General features: G+C 40.2%; 1 protein-coding gene and 1 long non-coding RNA gene across 2 annotated transcripts; one reads left to right on the forward strand and one right to left on the reverse strand.

Moving 5' to 3' along the window:
* The first annotated feature begins 1,212 nt into the window (after positions 1 to 1,212).
* On the forward strand, positions 1,213 to 4,274 carry micos13 (mitochondrial contact site and cristae organizing system subunit 13). The gene is made up of 4 exons (XM_048252524.1): positions 1,213 to 1,382; positions 2,032 to 2,188; positions 3,555 to 3,606; positions 3,706 to 4,274. Exons 1-4 carry the CDS (start codon positions 1,354 to 1,356, stop codon positions 3,801 to 3,803), a joined length of 336 nt encoding a protein of 111 aa, XP_048108481.1. The 5' UTR covers positions 1,213 to 1,353; the 3' UTR covers positions 3,804 to 4,274.
* Positions 4,275 to 8,967: 4,693 nt separating this feature from the next.
* LOC125300531 lies at positions 8,968 to 9,456 on the reverse strand. Its single transcript, XR_007194562.1, has 3 exons — positions 9,385 to 9,456; positions 9,164 to 9,271; positions 8,968 to 9,048 (listed from the first exon to the last, which is right to left on the reverse strand). It is a non-coding gene; the product is annotated as an uncharacterized LOC125300531 (long non-coding RNA).
* Positions 9,457 to 16,151: the final 6,695 nt, after the last annotated feature.

The following is a 16,151-nucleotide window of genomic DNA, read 5'->3' on the forward strand; positions in this document are numbered from 1 at the left end:
GATCTGGCAGCAGGCATGCCTGAAGAATCATGAACCTACTGTTGCAGATTAGATTTATCATGCATTAAAACAGGCGGAGTCAGTGGCAATTTTCTGAATTATAAAAACGGCTGCCTGATTGGACTGATTGGTCTGACCCTGTTGGACGTTTGACTTAATGACTTAAAGGCCCTTTTCCATTTGATTTTGTTACAAAGATTAGTTCCAATCCTTCAAAATACATATTACAAAATACGTTAAAGTAATTACGTAGGCTATTTAAAATATTAACTGCCCATGTCTATCGCCTTGATGTAATGAATGGGCTGTCAAAAATGCATCATCACACCATATACTATTGTAGCAGGCTAAACTTAGCAGGCATATTACAGATATATATATATATATATATATATATATATATATATATATAGCTTTACTTATAGATATTTATTAATTTAATATATTTATAATATGTAGCCTATTTAGGCCTATCTCTTTAGTTGTATTCATTATTATTCATTTAGGTATTAAGTTTCATACAGGACATAGGTGAAATCTTCAGACCTGAAAAAGACAGAAGGAATTATTAGGACAGCAAAATATTATTCCTCTACAACTTTGCCATACCCTGAGAATGATACACCAGCAGTTGTCTTCAATGCCAATCCCATTTCTGCAGTATATGATGCATAGGTTAATTAATTACCAGGAAGAAGTTGTCTCTTTTGATTGTTGGATGAAGACATGTATCTGATTAACGACCTAATGATAATCCCTGAGAATTGTCATAGTCTACACAAAGAGATAAACTAGTCCTATTCTAAAAATGTTAACCTACAATATAGGCCTGATTATGCTCAGTCAAAAAGCCTGACATTGATGCAACAGAGTAATAAATAGTGGGAGGCCTTTAAACTCAGATTATGTATAACTGTTGTGCATGGGATTCACATAACAGAATATACAAAGTTAGAAACTCATGAAACAGGCTTGCAACCACAGACAACACCCCTACCACCCATAGCCCTAGTCTGCAATATTGTTCTGCTTAATGCGAACAATTGATAGCCTATCACCAATTTATTAAAAAAACAAACAGAGCGAAATATGTAGGCTAGTGGCAGCAGGATTATCAGACAGACAGGCCTACAGAAGAGTGTCTGTACTTTACTACGTTTTGACGAATCTGCCGAAGTTGTTGTTCAGATAGCTGTCAAACCTCACCCTGACTTCACTACTCTGCTTTGCTCCTGTGCGTCCATGTCCTTGTCAGTGAATGGGGGCTGGTAGAGAGACTGGTCCGGTGATTTCGTAGCAGTTTTTGCTGTATTTATCAGAATCGGTAACTAGCTTAGTTTATTTTGTTGTACAATGGCTGCCAAGATTTTACCTGTTGTCAAGTAAGTGTACAAGAATTGTCTTTTTTGTGTGTAGGCAACGTTAACTTTAGCTAGCTAACGCTAACGTTAGTTAACAAGCTGTCAAGGTGTTTCTCGATAACCCAGCGATAACTCTTTATGTTAATCATAGAACATATTGCAACACCAAAGTGCATTCAGTACCTTTATTTATGTGTTGAAGATAAGTAAAGCGTTCGTAAATAAACTCGTAGGCTACGTAGCTTAGCTAACGTTACTCAAGTTAATGTTACTGGCCTAACATATACCATAACGTTAGAGCAAGCTCGAGATATGTTAGCAAGCCATCCAGCTAGATAATGTAGCTCACAGATCACGTTAACGTTAGGTTGGTCGCTGCTCAAGATTGCAGCTAGTCACAATACGTGCACACTGCATGAATACTGCCTAAAAATAGGCAGTGCAGCTAGGTACAGATGTTATCTTTTGTGAATGCAGTGTCTGGTTGAAATGTCTTAGGTTAGTTATCACAACATTACTGTTGCATAGAAGCACCGAAGCTAAGTAGCCTAATTGTGTGCTGGTGTTGTCAAGCCGTTATTCTTCTAGGCATAATGTAATCATAAACTGATGATGTTGTCTACCAAAGTTGCTGGCATGCGAAAAATAACTTTATCTATGTACATCCCAGGCTTGCTACAAAGGTGACCATTGCTGGTGGAGCTATCTATGTTGCGTATGATTCTGGCCTGCTGGGAGGTAGTGAGGAGGGTTCAGTCGTCCTCGCTAAGGCCAAAGCTGCCATCCCTCCTGCAGTAGACGAATGGGTGAAGTACTTTGGACTTGAGGTAAAAAGGCATAGGCCTAATGGTTTACAAGATGTTTTAGTGGGTATGGGAGAAAGGGGACCGAATTGGCCAGCCATGGCATTTTTCACCCACCCATCAATTGCCAACTGATAGGCAAATAGGACTCCAATAGGGGCAGGACATACAATCCAATGGCAATTCCATATTTTGATGAGAATGCATCCTTAACCCACAGAAATAGGCACAAGAAACCATTTACATGGTTATTACATACATGCAGCTCATTCATCTAATGACTGTTTATTAATCTAATTAAGTTCTCAGGTACTTACTACCAGATTATAAGGATGAGATGATGAAGCTGAAAATTATGTGAATGAATGAATTTCTGGACATTCCTTCATTTCTCAAAGTCAAGTCAATTTACTTGCCAAAATACATTAATATATATGTCCACACAGAATTGGTTATTAGCTTTACTGCTTGCTTGAGTTGTTGTGGTTAGTACAACTTTGTTTATTCAATGCCCATTTACTCATCTCCCACTCTAAAAAATTAAAAGATCCTTGAACACTACACGGCTGCTCTGGAATATTTGGTCGTATATTGTACCATTCATTATATAGTAAGTCATGGAAATTCTTTTTTTTTTTGTCAAGGACAAGTCATGGAATTTTACATTTGACTTGGAGTGGAAACACTGTGTGTAAAATGTAATAAAAAACAGAATCAGTGATCATCTGCAAATCACAAACCTATATTTAGTTGCAAAACGTACATAGACAACATATCAAATGCTGAAACTTGGAATTTGATGCTAGCAAAACAAACAAAAGATCTTGGAATGAAATTATCTATGAAAATCCAATTGCTGAAGACTTATCTTAAGTCTTATCCAATAATTACTCAGAAATAGGTATTTAAACATGAAACACTGTCATTGTGACCATCCAGACAGCACCACTTACACTAATTGGTGTCTGAAGTGGCTTTTGATTTTTGAACTTTGATTATCAGTACTGAGCAATGTTTCATAGTTAAAAACGTTTGTTAAATACAGGTTAACATGTCTCTTCAGGGGGTTAATAAAATCAGTAAACCAATTATTTACTATTTAACAAAAGTTTTTAATTTAGGGCTGTGCATGAATAATCAAATATCCCGACATTCCAGAATATTCCTCTCTGGCTATCAAGACTCTTGAAATGTGGATGGTTTGCTGAATGGACACAGAATTGTTCATTTAGAGCGAGATGGTATTCATTCACAGTAAATTCTCACCTTCCTAATAGTTTTCCCATCTACTGTAGTCTGGTATCCACCCGAAGAGATTTTATGTTGTGGATGTGTTGATTTCCCTACTTTTGTACCATACTAACAAGCCTCATTTCTCCCTTGGGTTCAGTTGCCTACGCCACCTAAAATAGAGTTCTCTCCACTTCAAGCTTGGAACTCAGGTGAGTGTTTCTCGCACTTGGTCATGCCTTCAGTTTATGTGCCATTCTGTGAGCTGTGTGGTTTTCACATTTTCAAATCTTGTCCTTCTTTGTCTGTAGGAGTACAGAAGTCTATCCATGCACTCTCCGTAGCTCCAACCAGAGCAACCGAATACACCAGCCAAGGCGTGCAATACCTGAAAGATCTCACCAAGTGAAGACTGTATTTTCCCTCTGACACTCGTTCAGGTTCTTTTTGCTCAAGCTTATTGAGTTATATTACCATTCAGAAAGCCCCGTCCCCTTTCACTCAATGCAGTGTACAAGTGACTTATTTATAATTGAATTCATTGGATACTTCTCTACTGGGATTAGATGAATACAAAATTCTCTACAGTATTTGCTCACAATTTGCCTTGGGGGAAATTGAAGATAAACACAAAAATGCTAAAGACCACTAAGTTTATGAGGCAGTCATTTATTTAAATCCACATGTTTGTCGTGAATTTTGTCTTCACAGTTTTGTTTATCAGGGAATGTTCAGTGGTACAGTATGTTTGCTGTATTCTAACTCGGACTTGGCTATATCTCCCAACCAAAACACATCTTTTTTTACAGCAAAAAACAACTCTATTTTGTAAATAACCAGCTAGCTCTTATTTTCATGATTAATAAACTTTATCATGTCACATGGTGTAACATGAGTTGTTCTTTAAACACCGAAAAAACAACGTCTGCGGAAGAAAATGAGAATAAAGAGATATTAATTAGTCAGAAAGGTCCAAGAACATTTATTATCATTTTAAGACCCTCTAAAGAGTTTTTTTACCTTTTAAAATAATTTCAAAAATCATTTCGATGCCACATACTCTTAATAGGGTGAACAGCACTTCCGCCACACTGTGAGCAGGTCTTATTGCTTGTAAAACAGCCATCAGAAGTTTGGTGCTCGGGTAGAAACACTGCCCCCCTCCAACGTTGAAATGGAAAAGAGCTGCTATGCTACAGGAATTCGGAGATCTTTCTACAGACATGCTGTCGGTGCATTCCCACTATATTGTATCGGAGTTGTGTTCATACGTTGTTGCAAAAGACACATATTTAATATTTTTAATACTTTAATATTTCCTTTACTAGCAACAAACAAACGTTTTGGCCCTTAGGCCTTCATCAGTAAACATTTTGAAATCATTTGAAATTAAATGTTTTATTTAGGCAGCTTCAGTGTAGTTGAGTTACTGTCCTAAGCACTCCTGGCAAGGTTATTTAGTAATCCTAAACAGGTAGCCCATGAGGTAAGATGTTTTCTCTCTCCTTTTAGCAGCTCAATGATTTGGTATCTGAAAAACAACAGACTCCTCCTTGATTAAAAGATTCAACAACTTTTTATTGGACAGCCCTCTGAATGTTCTGCTGAATTCTCTCTGCCCAGTATTTAAAATCGGATACAGAGAGATACAGAATGTCCTGTTCATAGCACTGTACAACATCATTAAGCTGTTGCAACACTAGAGGGCAATATTATTGTGGATCAAGTGTGCACAGCACACCAAGAGCACCAGACAAATAAATAATCCACTAGAACAGTTGGCAAATACATTTACACATGTTTGGGTCACCTGTAAATGTAGTACATAAAGCCACTTTATATTCCATTAGATTCAACTACAAAAGATTTCCACTGTTTTCTCACCACTTGAGTCACCAGACATACTCCTAATGCCTACCCCGTGGATTACTGGCCAGCCACTCTAGTCATCAGACTGCCCCGGACATTATTATAGGTATTGGCTGTCTGTGACTCTAAGATGTGATGAAGATGAGAGCTTTTAAGCTGTTTTCACATATGAACTCTGGACATTGTCTGTAGTTTCACAACTGTCGCACACAAAAGGAGGTTGGCCAAACTTGCATCCATCATGGGCAATACCTCTCATCCCCTGCACGAGACAGTGAGGACGCCAAGCCGATCCTTCAGCAACAGACTGCGCTACCACAGCTCCTTCATTCCGCCTGCTATTATTCTACAATACCACAGTGTTGAAACCCAGAGCAAATAGGTCCTGGATGTACATTATTGTATTCTAATCATGAATGTCAATTGGATGTGTGCAATATCCACTATGTACAATAACCATATTTATTTATTTATTTATTTATTTAGATCTACGGGTATGTGGAATATTCAGTATAGGCTACATGTATACATCATTTATGTACTGTATACATAGATTATTCTTGATTATTTCTACTTTTTAATTTTTTATTTCAATGCTATATTTTCTTTCCTTGGCTGATGTAACAAATACATTTCCCTGGTCTGGGATCAGAAAAAGTCTTCTCTGTGTCAGATGCGCTCTCACCAGTGGTTTACATGCGGTCACTTGGATGACGCAAGAGAGAGCCCACCTATGTCGCTGATCGCTTGTGGCCATTTCTGACTTGTGGTTACCTGTCTATGGAAATGTAAGGATCCTAATTACCAGGCTGATGATAATCTTTTCAGTCATATATTGACTCTTGATCAACTACTAAGTGTGGGCCTATTGTGGGCCTACTGCCACATGTCCACAGGAGCAGTTAACTATAGGGACAGGAAATGTAATCAAATGTATACCTTGTCATGTCTTGATTGATTCACTCTCACTACAACAATGGTCTCAAGTCTCATCAAAGTACTCTCAAATCAGATGAACTCCAACCATGTGATCCCAAATCAGCTGACCTCTAATCATGTGATCCATATCAATGTAACCAACCACAAACTAGGTAGCCTACCGTATTTAAGTGAGGTTCACAGAGCATTCTAGGAGCTAGATTCTAGTCAGAATCTCCCGCACCACTAAGGTGTGTAGTCATCATCCTCTGAGCTGGTATGTTCATTCTCTGATTGCTTCATATGGTTTCCTAAATGTTCCTTTGACCTGTTTTCGGAACTTTCACATTATTCATTTAGATGTACCTTCTATAATGTATTGGATGAATAGCTTGTGTCTGACAAATAAATTGTTATGCTTTGACCCGCATAGTTTTCTAGTTTCTTTAGATATCCCTCAAGTTTAAGATGGGCCAGGAGGAACGGCTAGGATTAGTCTCTAGGGCCGTGGGGGCTAAATCAGTGAAAGTGTAGGCATGCTACCAGGAGAACTGGCCGTCGTATTATACTGTGGTGGGTCACTGATTTTATTAGTAGTCTGGAATTAGACAGCTAACCTTAGCACACCCTGAACCCTCTGTAGCTTCGGTAAGATGTTCTGTCCAGATGAGCATAGTGGTCCAGGCCAGCACTATAGCCTCTGACCGACTTTCACACTAGGATCATTACTCAAGTGAAGAGCCTCCCGAATTAATTGGCGAGGAGGGCCTCGCACACTATTCTTGGGGAAGATGCGTCTAATTAAATAGCTAGAAGGCATTCTTGTAACAGCATTGTGGGTAGGCCCACATCGGCCTACTATGGATAGTAATATTACGTTGACCGAAACTTCTCCATATCTAGCGGGGTCAGAATCATTAGGTTAACAGGGGTTCTATAATCAATTGTTATTTCCAACAGCGCGGACAGCTTCACAATTTCCTTCAACCACTCCCAGTTCCCTCATTGGATCTGACGAGTGACGTCTTACAGAAATAAGCCTCAGAGTTTATAATTTGTCAGTGTCAAAATGACTGCTGACCGCTTGGATGATGGGATGAGGTTGCGGTGATGATGTGGTTGGCATTTAACAGACCTACTCTTGAGTTCTCTGTCTTGGGTCGTTTTGGAATGTGACGCAGGTCTTTGGTGTTACTCACAGGATGTAGTAGTAGTAGTAGTGTGAACATTTAGTTTGTTCATTTAGTATCATTGTTTGACAAGTAGGAAAAAACAGGTAGTCATTGTCCTTCTATAGGTGTCAAAATGTGTTGGAGTGTAATTACTTGAATGAAATTACAAGGTAAAGTACAAGGACTCTAAAACAATGCAGTGTTATTCTACCAATAAGTGTGCTTAAGCAGGATTTTAGGCATAAGGATTTTATTGGAAGTGCAAGAAACTTTCACTCATGGTGATTTTACTTTTTACATCATTTGATATATTTGTGAATAGTTGAATGCCCAGAGAGATGGAGTATTTAGTGAGATGCGTGACACCTCTAATAACAAACGTAATCAGTGCATTAACTACTATAAGAAACTACTACTATAAGAACTATGTAAACTACTATAATTTCCCCTGGGGATCAATAAAGTATCTATCTATCTATCTAAGAAATGTCAGGAGCACAGAAGGGATGTCAGGAGGGGTGTTGTAATTTAACTACCTGTTGAGTTTAAATATCAAACAACTTTTTGTAAGAAGTCTGGATCTATACCTTCAAGAATGGACTTTGATGGTTTCATTAAAGGTGCCATGTGTAATGTCTGCCAAAAAATCAATTCATACTCCACATTCCATAAAAGATGGGGCAGTATACCTCCAGAAAGTGAGTTTGTCTACCCTAGAGTAACAACCGAGACACGTGTATTGCAGTTTGGCTGGCAGTTATGTTACCCGCATACTGCCTCCCATGGCCGAAACTGGTATTATGACACTTGTTGGGCTGTGGCTAGTAATTTAGCATGCTAATTCAGGTTGATATCTCTTCAGCACTATACCTTGTCATTTTTTTAATGACATCATCACCCTTATTTCCTTCCATTCTTTTGATGCGTGTAGCTCATTTTTTGGATATTTTTACCTCAATTCTTACACATGGCACCTTTAATCCAGGGCAAGAATTTTGAGATCTGTGTGTAGACATTGGGAACATTAGGATAGTTACAGTCTTGCCTGAGGTTGAATGAAACAATGCCAACTGCCACATTGTCACACACCAGTGGTCCCCCTGAATCACCCTGCAACATTAAATCAATACAATTAGGCTTACAGGCAGATCTCCCTTGCCCCACACTATTATATGTAAGTACAATACTCCTTATATAAGTTTAAAGGATAGGATAACAGTAATCACTGATAAAAGGTAATTATATATAATTGTTTAAGAGGTATTTTCTCTGAAAAGTTTCACTTAATGAATAACTGACGTACATGAAATAAAATAAAGGATGTTGAGAATGAAGAGTGTGTACAGTATTTCACAAGCTGAAGTATATTGTACTAATTGTTTATTATTGAAACACACTCCAGACAAAATACACTGATGTACAAACCTGGCAGGCCCCTTTCTTGGTTTCATATCCTCCAGCACACATGACCTTGGCTGGCAGAGTCACCTTTGCTTCCTTCCACACGTTTTTGCATTCCTCTGTGTCAATGGTCGTCACGTTTACAACCTGCAGATCCTCTGATGCCTTCTTGTTGCTGTTTGCAGTGGAACCCCAACCAGCAACTGAGCACTTTGTGGGTTGCTGAACTGGTTTGTCGTTTCTTGGGATATTAACTACTTTCACCCCTTTGCCTAATTTCACCTGTTTGACTAACTTCACATAGAAGAAAAAACATATTTTAGTACTTTCATTTTCTTGGTTTTGGCTTTAAAGAGCTAAAACTTTTAAAATGTTCAATTCCAACATTTCATATAAAAATGATAAATACCTTTAATAGCATTATGTCGTTTCCAGTCAAGGATCTGCACCGATGCCATGTATTCCAAGGAACCATCTTTGGCTTTCTTCCCATTGATGATTTCATCTCCTGACAAGGCTTAATCATTCAACAGCGTAACGTGCATACCATAAGTAAACATGCAGTAAACTCGGCAATGGAATACATCATCCATAAAAGTGTGTTTCGTTTTTTTTGTCTGTATGGGTTACCTGCATGTGCATTTGCTACCAAAGCGAGGAAGAGAAGTAGGCTGTGCTGGATACTCATGTTCTTGAGTGTAGTCTTTGTTCACTTTGATCTGTGCCAGCAGAGACACTCATATTTATACCACTGAGACATCTGTGGTTTTCTTTCTGACAGAGCATAGCACCTTACAGAAGAGGCTCCTCTTTGAGTGACACGTAATGCCACTTGCCTTGCCTTAACACCTACAGTATAAGACTTGTAAAAATATCTTTACCTTATTTACAATCAGAAGGTGTGTGTGTGTGTATATACTGTATGTGTGTGTGTGTGTGTGTGTTGTGTGTGTGTGTGTGGGGGTGATAGTCTGTATGGCAAACGCCTTCTCCATACAGACTACAGAACCCTGACCACCTCAGTCCATGAAACCACCAAGATCTCATGAAATCACATTTTTTGGTGATGGGCTGGGACCCTCTTCTCAGAAAGTTGCCGCCTCATTTCTCAGTAGAGCTGCAGAGAGCTGGTGACATTTACGCCGTGATTAGTAAACGTTGACGAAGCACAAACCATACCATATCCTGCATGGGGCTGTGGGCTCTTACAAAGGAAGAGTCGCTGACCAGAAATTCAACACTTGTTTTCCACAAATGTATACTACTTCATGAGGCAAAGTATGTAATTGACTCCCTGGACTTTTGAAAAGACTGTGATCCAAAACTTATCTGCAGGCATTTACCAATCACCATCAATGCACAGTACGTCATTGTTGAGAGCTGGCAGTAACTGACACCCTATTGTGCAACTGTCACGTACGCTGTGAACTGCAGTGTGAGAGTTAAAAAGATGTAGAGATGCTACATGTTACATTTGAATAGATTATCAATAATATATACTATATATATATATATATATATATAGTAAAATTAAATAGTTTAATATATGTTGCAATACTATTAATATGTGTATAGTTCCCAATTGAAAATGTGGATTTATTTATGATTTGCATAGAGTGAACTGAATTATCTTGAATGTTAAACTAAATATATTTTTGTATTTAAAAGGAATCTTTGAGTTCATTTGGGGTGAGTCATTGAACTGTGATCTAGCAATACCTATACCAATCTCCTCAGAACAGACTGTTCCCACACCAGCACAGGCTCCTCCCTCGTTGTGCAGGCTACAGAAAAGTGTACAGTAGTCGTGTGCAGCTGTGTGCACACACATACGTACTCATCTTCTACAGAGTATGGTGTGCCGTGGCTCACCTGACCACGCTGACCATAGCAGTTTGCTGGAAATGTACACTAATAGGTCAAACTCTTGCAGATGTTCCACATGTACGCCTGCATCTGCCTGTTGTGGGGGAGGGCAGGTGTCATCCTGTCTCTACGTCCTCTGATCTCTTCATCCCACAGAAAACATTGTTGCTTTAGAATAGAACAGTAGAATAGGTCTTTATTGTCATTGTCACAGGTACAACGAAAGTGCTTTCCTGTCAATGCATCATTCATGAGTCTATAAAAATATAATTATGACCGCCGCTAGTGTAGTTAGCAAAGCGGTCACATAGGGATTGTCAAAGTTTTTTTCCACCGTCATCTGCTTCCTGAATTTTTGGCCAACAATACCCAGGACACCGAAACACTGGTGCACATGAAATTTGGTGGGTATGTAGCCCCACTAGACTTTTACCAGGGGCCACTCAACCCCCCCAACACCCCACCACACCCCCCGTGCTGGCCCCCTGAAACCCCAAAAATGTTTTTCCTAAATAACTACCTGAACCGTGGCACCGAGGATGAAGATATTTTTATGCTATGTTGGTCTCAAGGGCCCACATCAACCTAGCCCATAATCACTCATTTGTGATTTGCACCCCCCTGGTAAAAAATAAAAATGCAATATCATTCTGCTTTAATCCCCCGATCTTCAGTTAAGATGTTCATAACTGCACTAAATTGTATGTGTATGATTAACCTGACATTCACTGGGGTTATGTACTGTAAAAAAATTAAGTTATTTGATTTAGTTAAGTTTACTACATTTAGTGACTGTACACTCATTGGCCTGTAGATGGTAGTGTTGAGCGAAGGGTTGCTGGAAGAGGATATTGTCTCACACATTGTCATACTCTTTCTCGCAAACACATATACATACATCAACACACACACACACATGCACACATACACATACACACGCATGCACACACACTCACATCCACAGGCACAGACACACGCATCCACATACACAGACACAACAAACACACACACACACACACACATGTACACGAGCACACATACACACACAGACAGAAACATACACATGTACACACACCCACACAGGCACGCACATACTATCGGTATCGGCAATTATAACGGCCGATACATAATTACAAATTCAGTAGGATTAAAGGAAAACCAAATATTCAACGGTTTTGTCATAACTCCCTCTATGCATTTTTGCATTTAGAGTAGCTCTGAAACTGGGGGGCGAACACATTGCAGAGGGGACGCCAGAGCGCGGATATCTCAGTCACAAAATTAAACAACATTTCTATCCGGCGCCTACCATGGACTAGGCTGGGTGATCTGCCGGCGATTTCTTTTTAGATTTCTTTAGATTGAGCTTGGTCTGGTGAAAGCCAGACAAACCATGGACCTCACAGGTGCAAAATGCAGGGGAACTTGAATCAGCCTATATTTGCACAAACAATTACATTACATTACATTACATTACATTTGGCTGACGCTTTTTAACCAAAGCGACTAACAACATGGTAAACAGTAAGTTTTAGAACAATTCTCACAATTTTAGGACAGTTTAAAAAAACATTAGAGTACAGTAAGAATAAGTCGTCGGTGAGTGCTGTTTTAACAGTTACTTGTCAGTTTAAAACGGCTGGTGAGTGCTAGGATCAGTAAGACTTGTTGTAAGTGTTGCTATGAGAGTAGATGTTCTCTAAAGAGCTGGGTCTTCAGGAGTTTTTTAAAGTGGAAAAGGATGTCCCTGCCCTTGTAGGAACTGGCAGTGTGTTCCACCAACGAGGAACAACAGATGAGAAAAGTTTGGATTGGCTTGAGCGTACGATTGTGGTAGAGCTAGGCGTCGTTCGTCAGAGGAGCCTTGCGGTCTGGAGGTAGTGTAAGTCTGTATGAGGGCATTCAAGTAGGTGGGAGCAGAACCGAGACTACTTTGTAGGCAAGCGTTAGAGACTTGAATTTAATGCGGGCCGCCATAGGTAGCCAGTGTAGCTGAATGAGCAGCGGGGGTAACATGTGCCCTTTTGGGTTGGTTGTAGACCAGAAGCGCCCGCCGCGTTCTGGATCATCTGAAGTGGTTTCACTCGCGCAGGCTGGGAGACCTGTCAGGAGGGCATTGCAGTAGTCGAAGTCGTGAGATGACTATTGCCTGAACCAGAAGTTGGGTAGCATCTTGAGTCAAGTAAGTCCTGATTTTCCGTATGTTGTAGAGTGCTAAACGGCATGACCGGGCGACTGAGGCAACATGATCTGAGAAGTTTAGTTGGTTGTCGAGAACAACTCCTAGATTTCTTGCAGTCCTGGTCGGGTGAAACAGACAGGGAGTCAAATTTGATGTTGATGTCGTGGGTGTATGGTAGGTTTAGCTGGGATGACCAGCAGTTCAGTCTTTGAGAGGTTCAGCTGGAGGTTGTGTGCTTTCATCCATGTAGCTATGTCTGAAAGGCAATCTGAGATCTGTGCTGAAACCAGGGGGTCGCCAGGTGGAAAGGACAGATAGAGCTGTGTGTCGCCTGCATAGCAGTGGTATGAGAAGCCGTGCGAACGGATAATCTGTCCCAAGGAGGTGGTGTAGATAGCAAAGAGGAGGGGCCCCAGCACTGAGCCCTGGGGACCCCTGTGGTGAGATGGTGAGGTGCAGATAGCTGACCAAGCCATGATACGTTAAACGAAAGGTCCTGTGAGGTAGGATTCAAACCAGGAGAGAGCAGCCCGAGATTCCCATGTCAGCGAGTATAGAGAGAAAGATACGGTGATTAACCGTGTCAAAGGCAGCCGATAAGTCAAGCAGAATGAGTACTGATGACCGAGCGGTCGCCCTGGCTTCTTTTAAGGCTTCTGTTACAGACACCAGAGCCGTTTCGGTAGAGTGGCGCTTTTGAACCCAGACTGATTTGGATCCAGAAGGTTGTTCTGTGAAAGGAAGTCAGAGACCTGTTTGGAGACTGCTCGCTCAATGCCTTTGGATAGGAAAGGCAGTAGTGAGACAGGGCGGTAGTTCTCGACTTGAGCAGGGTTGAGAGAAGCTTTCTTAAGTAACGGTGTTACCGGGCCGCTTTGAACGCCTGTTGGAAATGTGCCGGAGGTTAGCGAGGCATTGATCACATGTGTGATAGCTGGAGCGATGGTCGGGCTGATGGACTGAAGTAGGCTCGTTGGTATAGGGTCCAGCGAGCATGTGGTAGGACGGCTGCATGTCAGGAGTCTGGACACTTCACTCTCGGAGAGAGGCGTGAATGCTGAAAAAGATGTTCCAGCAGTCCCTAGAGGTTGTAGGAGTGCGGTATCTGAGTCAGATGCGTTGAGTGGGCATGTAGAGAATTGACTGCTGATTGCCGCCACTTTGTTTGTAAAAAATGACAATGACAATAACAGACAACAGCTCTTACGCCCGTTAAAATGTGTATGAACAGTCTAGTGACACATTTCATGAAGGCTCTTTTGGACATGTTATTTGCACCACTGGTTAGATGTAAAACTGCATTTCGTTTTAGACTACTGGTATTTATGCATTGACAATAAAGTTGAATATAATATGAACTAAAGATGACTAAATTCTAACTAAATTCTGACTAAATTGATTAGTGTGTTTATTTTTTTTTGCGAAACGGATGTACAGGACTGAGCGGCGGTCATATTTTGTACGTACCGCTATGCGGTACATCTAGTTTATTATAGAAAGCACAAATCACAAGTACTCATTATACAACTGACAAGCATGCATGCATGATTTGGTCGTTTCATGCATGCATTCAGTGGTTCAGCTATACAAAAACTATGCATTTACTCAAAATAAGAATCTTGCAAATCAAAACTGGGACCAGTTTTGTTTTTGATCCATGGCAGGAACTTTGAGATTTGAGTGTAAACAGCAGGAATGATCTGTCGATAGCTTTCATTCAGGTTGAATGATACTATACCCACAGCCAGGCCGTTGCACACCAATGGACCTCCTGAGTCTCCCTGGAACAAGAACATAAAATAATGTCAAATAAGATGCATCTCTGATGTAAGGTTAAGCAACCCATATAATATTACTGAATTTTAGGTCATAAAAATATGTATAAATGGCAAATAAATAGCTAATACTTGTCAGTTTAGCATACACACCAGACTCGGACCGTTCCTGTTGAACCCTTCACATTTTTAGGAAGTTTCTTGCTGATGTCGTTTTGATTCTACGCTGCCCTGCAGTTTTGGAAATCTATGACTTGAACCTGGACCACTTGGAGCTGACTTGAGGCTTCTTTTGTACTTGTTTTACCCCAACCAGCGACCAAACACTTTGTGGTATTTTTCATCTTCATCTTGTCAGATGATGGGATTTTCACTGTTTTCACATCCTTGCCGATTTTCCCTGACAGCTTGAAATATAAGCGAAGGATTAAAGGATTAAACAGCATTCATGTCTACTCTGTATATTCACTTTTAGACATGACAAATGAGAGGCAGAACAGAGTGAAGATTGAGTCACTTCAGAGCCACAGAGTGACAGCACTGGTACACACCTTCAACAGCATGATGTCATTTCCAGTTATGACTTCTTTGTATGCTTCATGGATGATTTTGTCTTCTTTTCTGATATAGTATCGTTTGTTGTTTCTCTGCTTTATGGATGTTGTGTGCCCCAAGAACAACACTCACCTTGCCAGTGAGCCTATAAATCACAAATCGAATATCAATAACTTCATCATTTCTTTAAAAGAAAGAAAAATATAATTCTTCTATGGTCCATCTTGATGTTAACCTGCTTGATGTTACCTTTCTTTGCAGTGTGCTGCAGTCAGTACAAAGTTGGGCTTTATGACAAAGCCTCCACAGACATGCTTCCCATTGTTCTGCACTGATGCCATGTACTGCACGGCTTTAGCTGCTACTGTGCTCCCATTAATAATCTTCTCAGCATAACAACCTTTTAAAAAATGAAGGAAAACAGGTGCAGCCTAGATGAATCAACTTGCTGTCAAAGGGCAACTAAGCAGGACTTGCTATCGAAGGGTAAATAGCCAGGATTTTAATTATCATTTGAATTACCATGCACGTGCAGAAGAAGCATGGTCAGAAGCATCAGGGGATAGTGCAAGGCACACATTTCTTCGGTTCAGGGGTCGAGGTGAGTAGTGCAGGACTGCTGGGACGTACCTGGTTTTTACAAGCTGAAAGGCGTTTGTGGTTTTCTGTTCACAGGCAGCCTAGCGTATCATATTGATGACTCGTGCCTGAAGACCGTTTCACACAGATGAGCTGTATCATAAGTTATTGTTGTCATTTTATATATGCTAAGTTTAGAGATGAGCCAAGGAGGTGGAGGCTGAGGTTGAAGTTCAATTGAATAGTCATTGCAGGCCACACATTGTGCACGCAGTTTTATAGGCACCAATCAATTCTGAAAACGTGTGAAAAACATTGCAGTGAATATCAGCATCCACTGAGACAAACAAAGTTGGCATTTGCAACATGTTTTTTAATTGAAATTCTAATCATTTGCTTATTTCAGTGACATAACATTTTGAAGTATAATGTTCGCGATT

Source organism: Alosa alosa, chromosome 9, assembly GCF_017589495.1.
Source record: "Alosa alosa isolate M-15738 ecotype Scorff River chromosome 9, AALO_Geno_1.1, whole genome shotgun sequence".
Lineage (NCBI taxonomy): Eukaryota > Metazoa > Chordata > Actinopteri > Clupeiformes > Clupeidae > Alosa > Alosa alosa.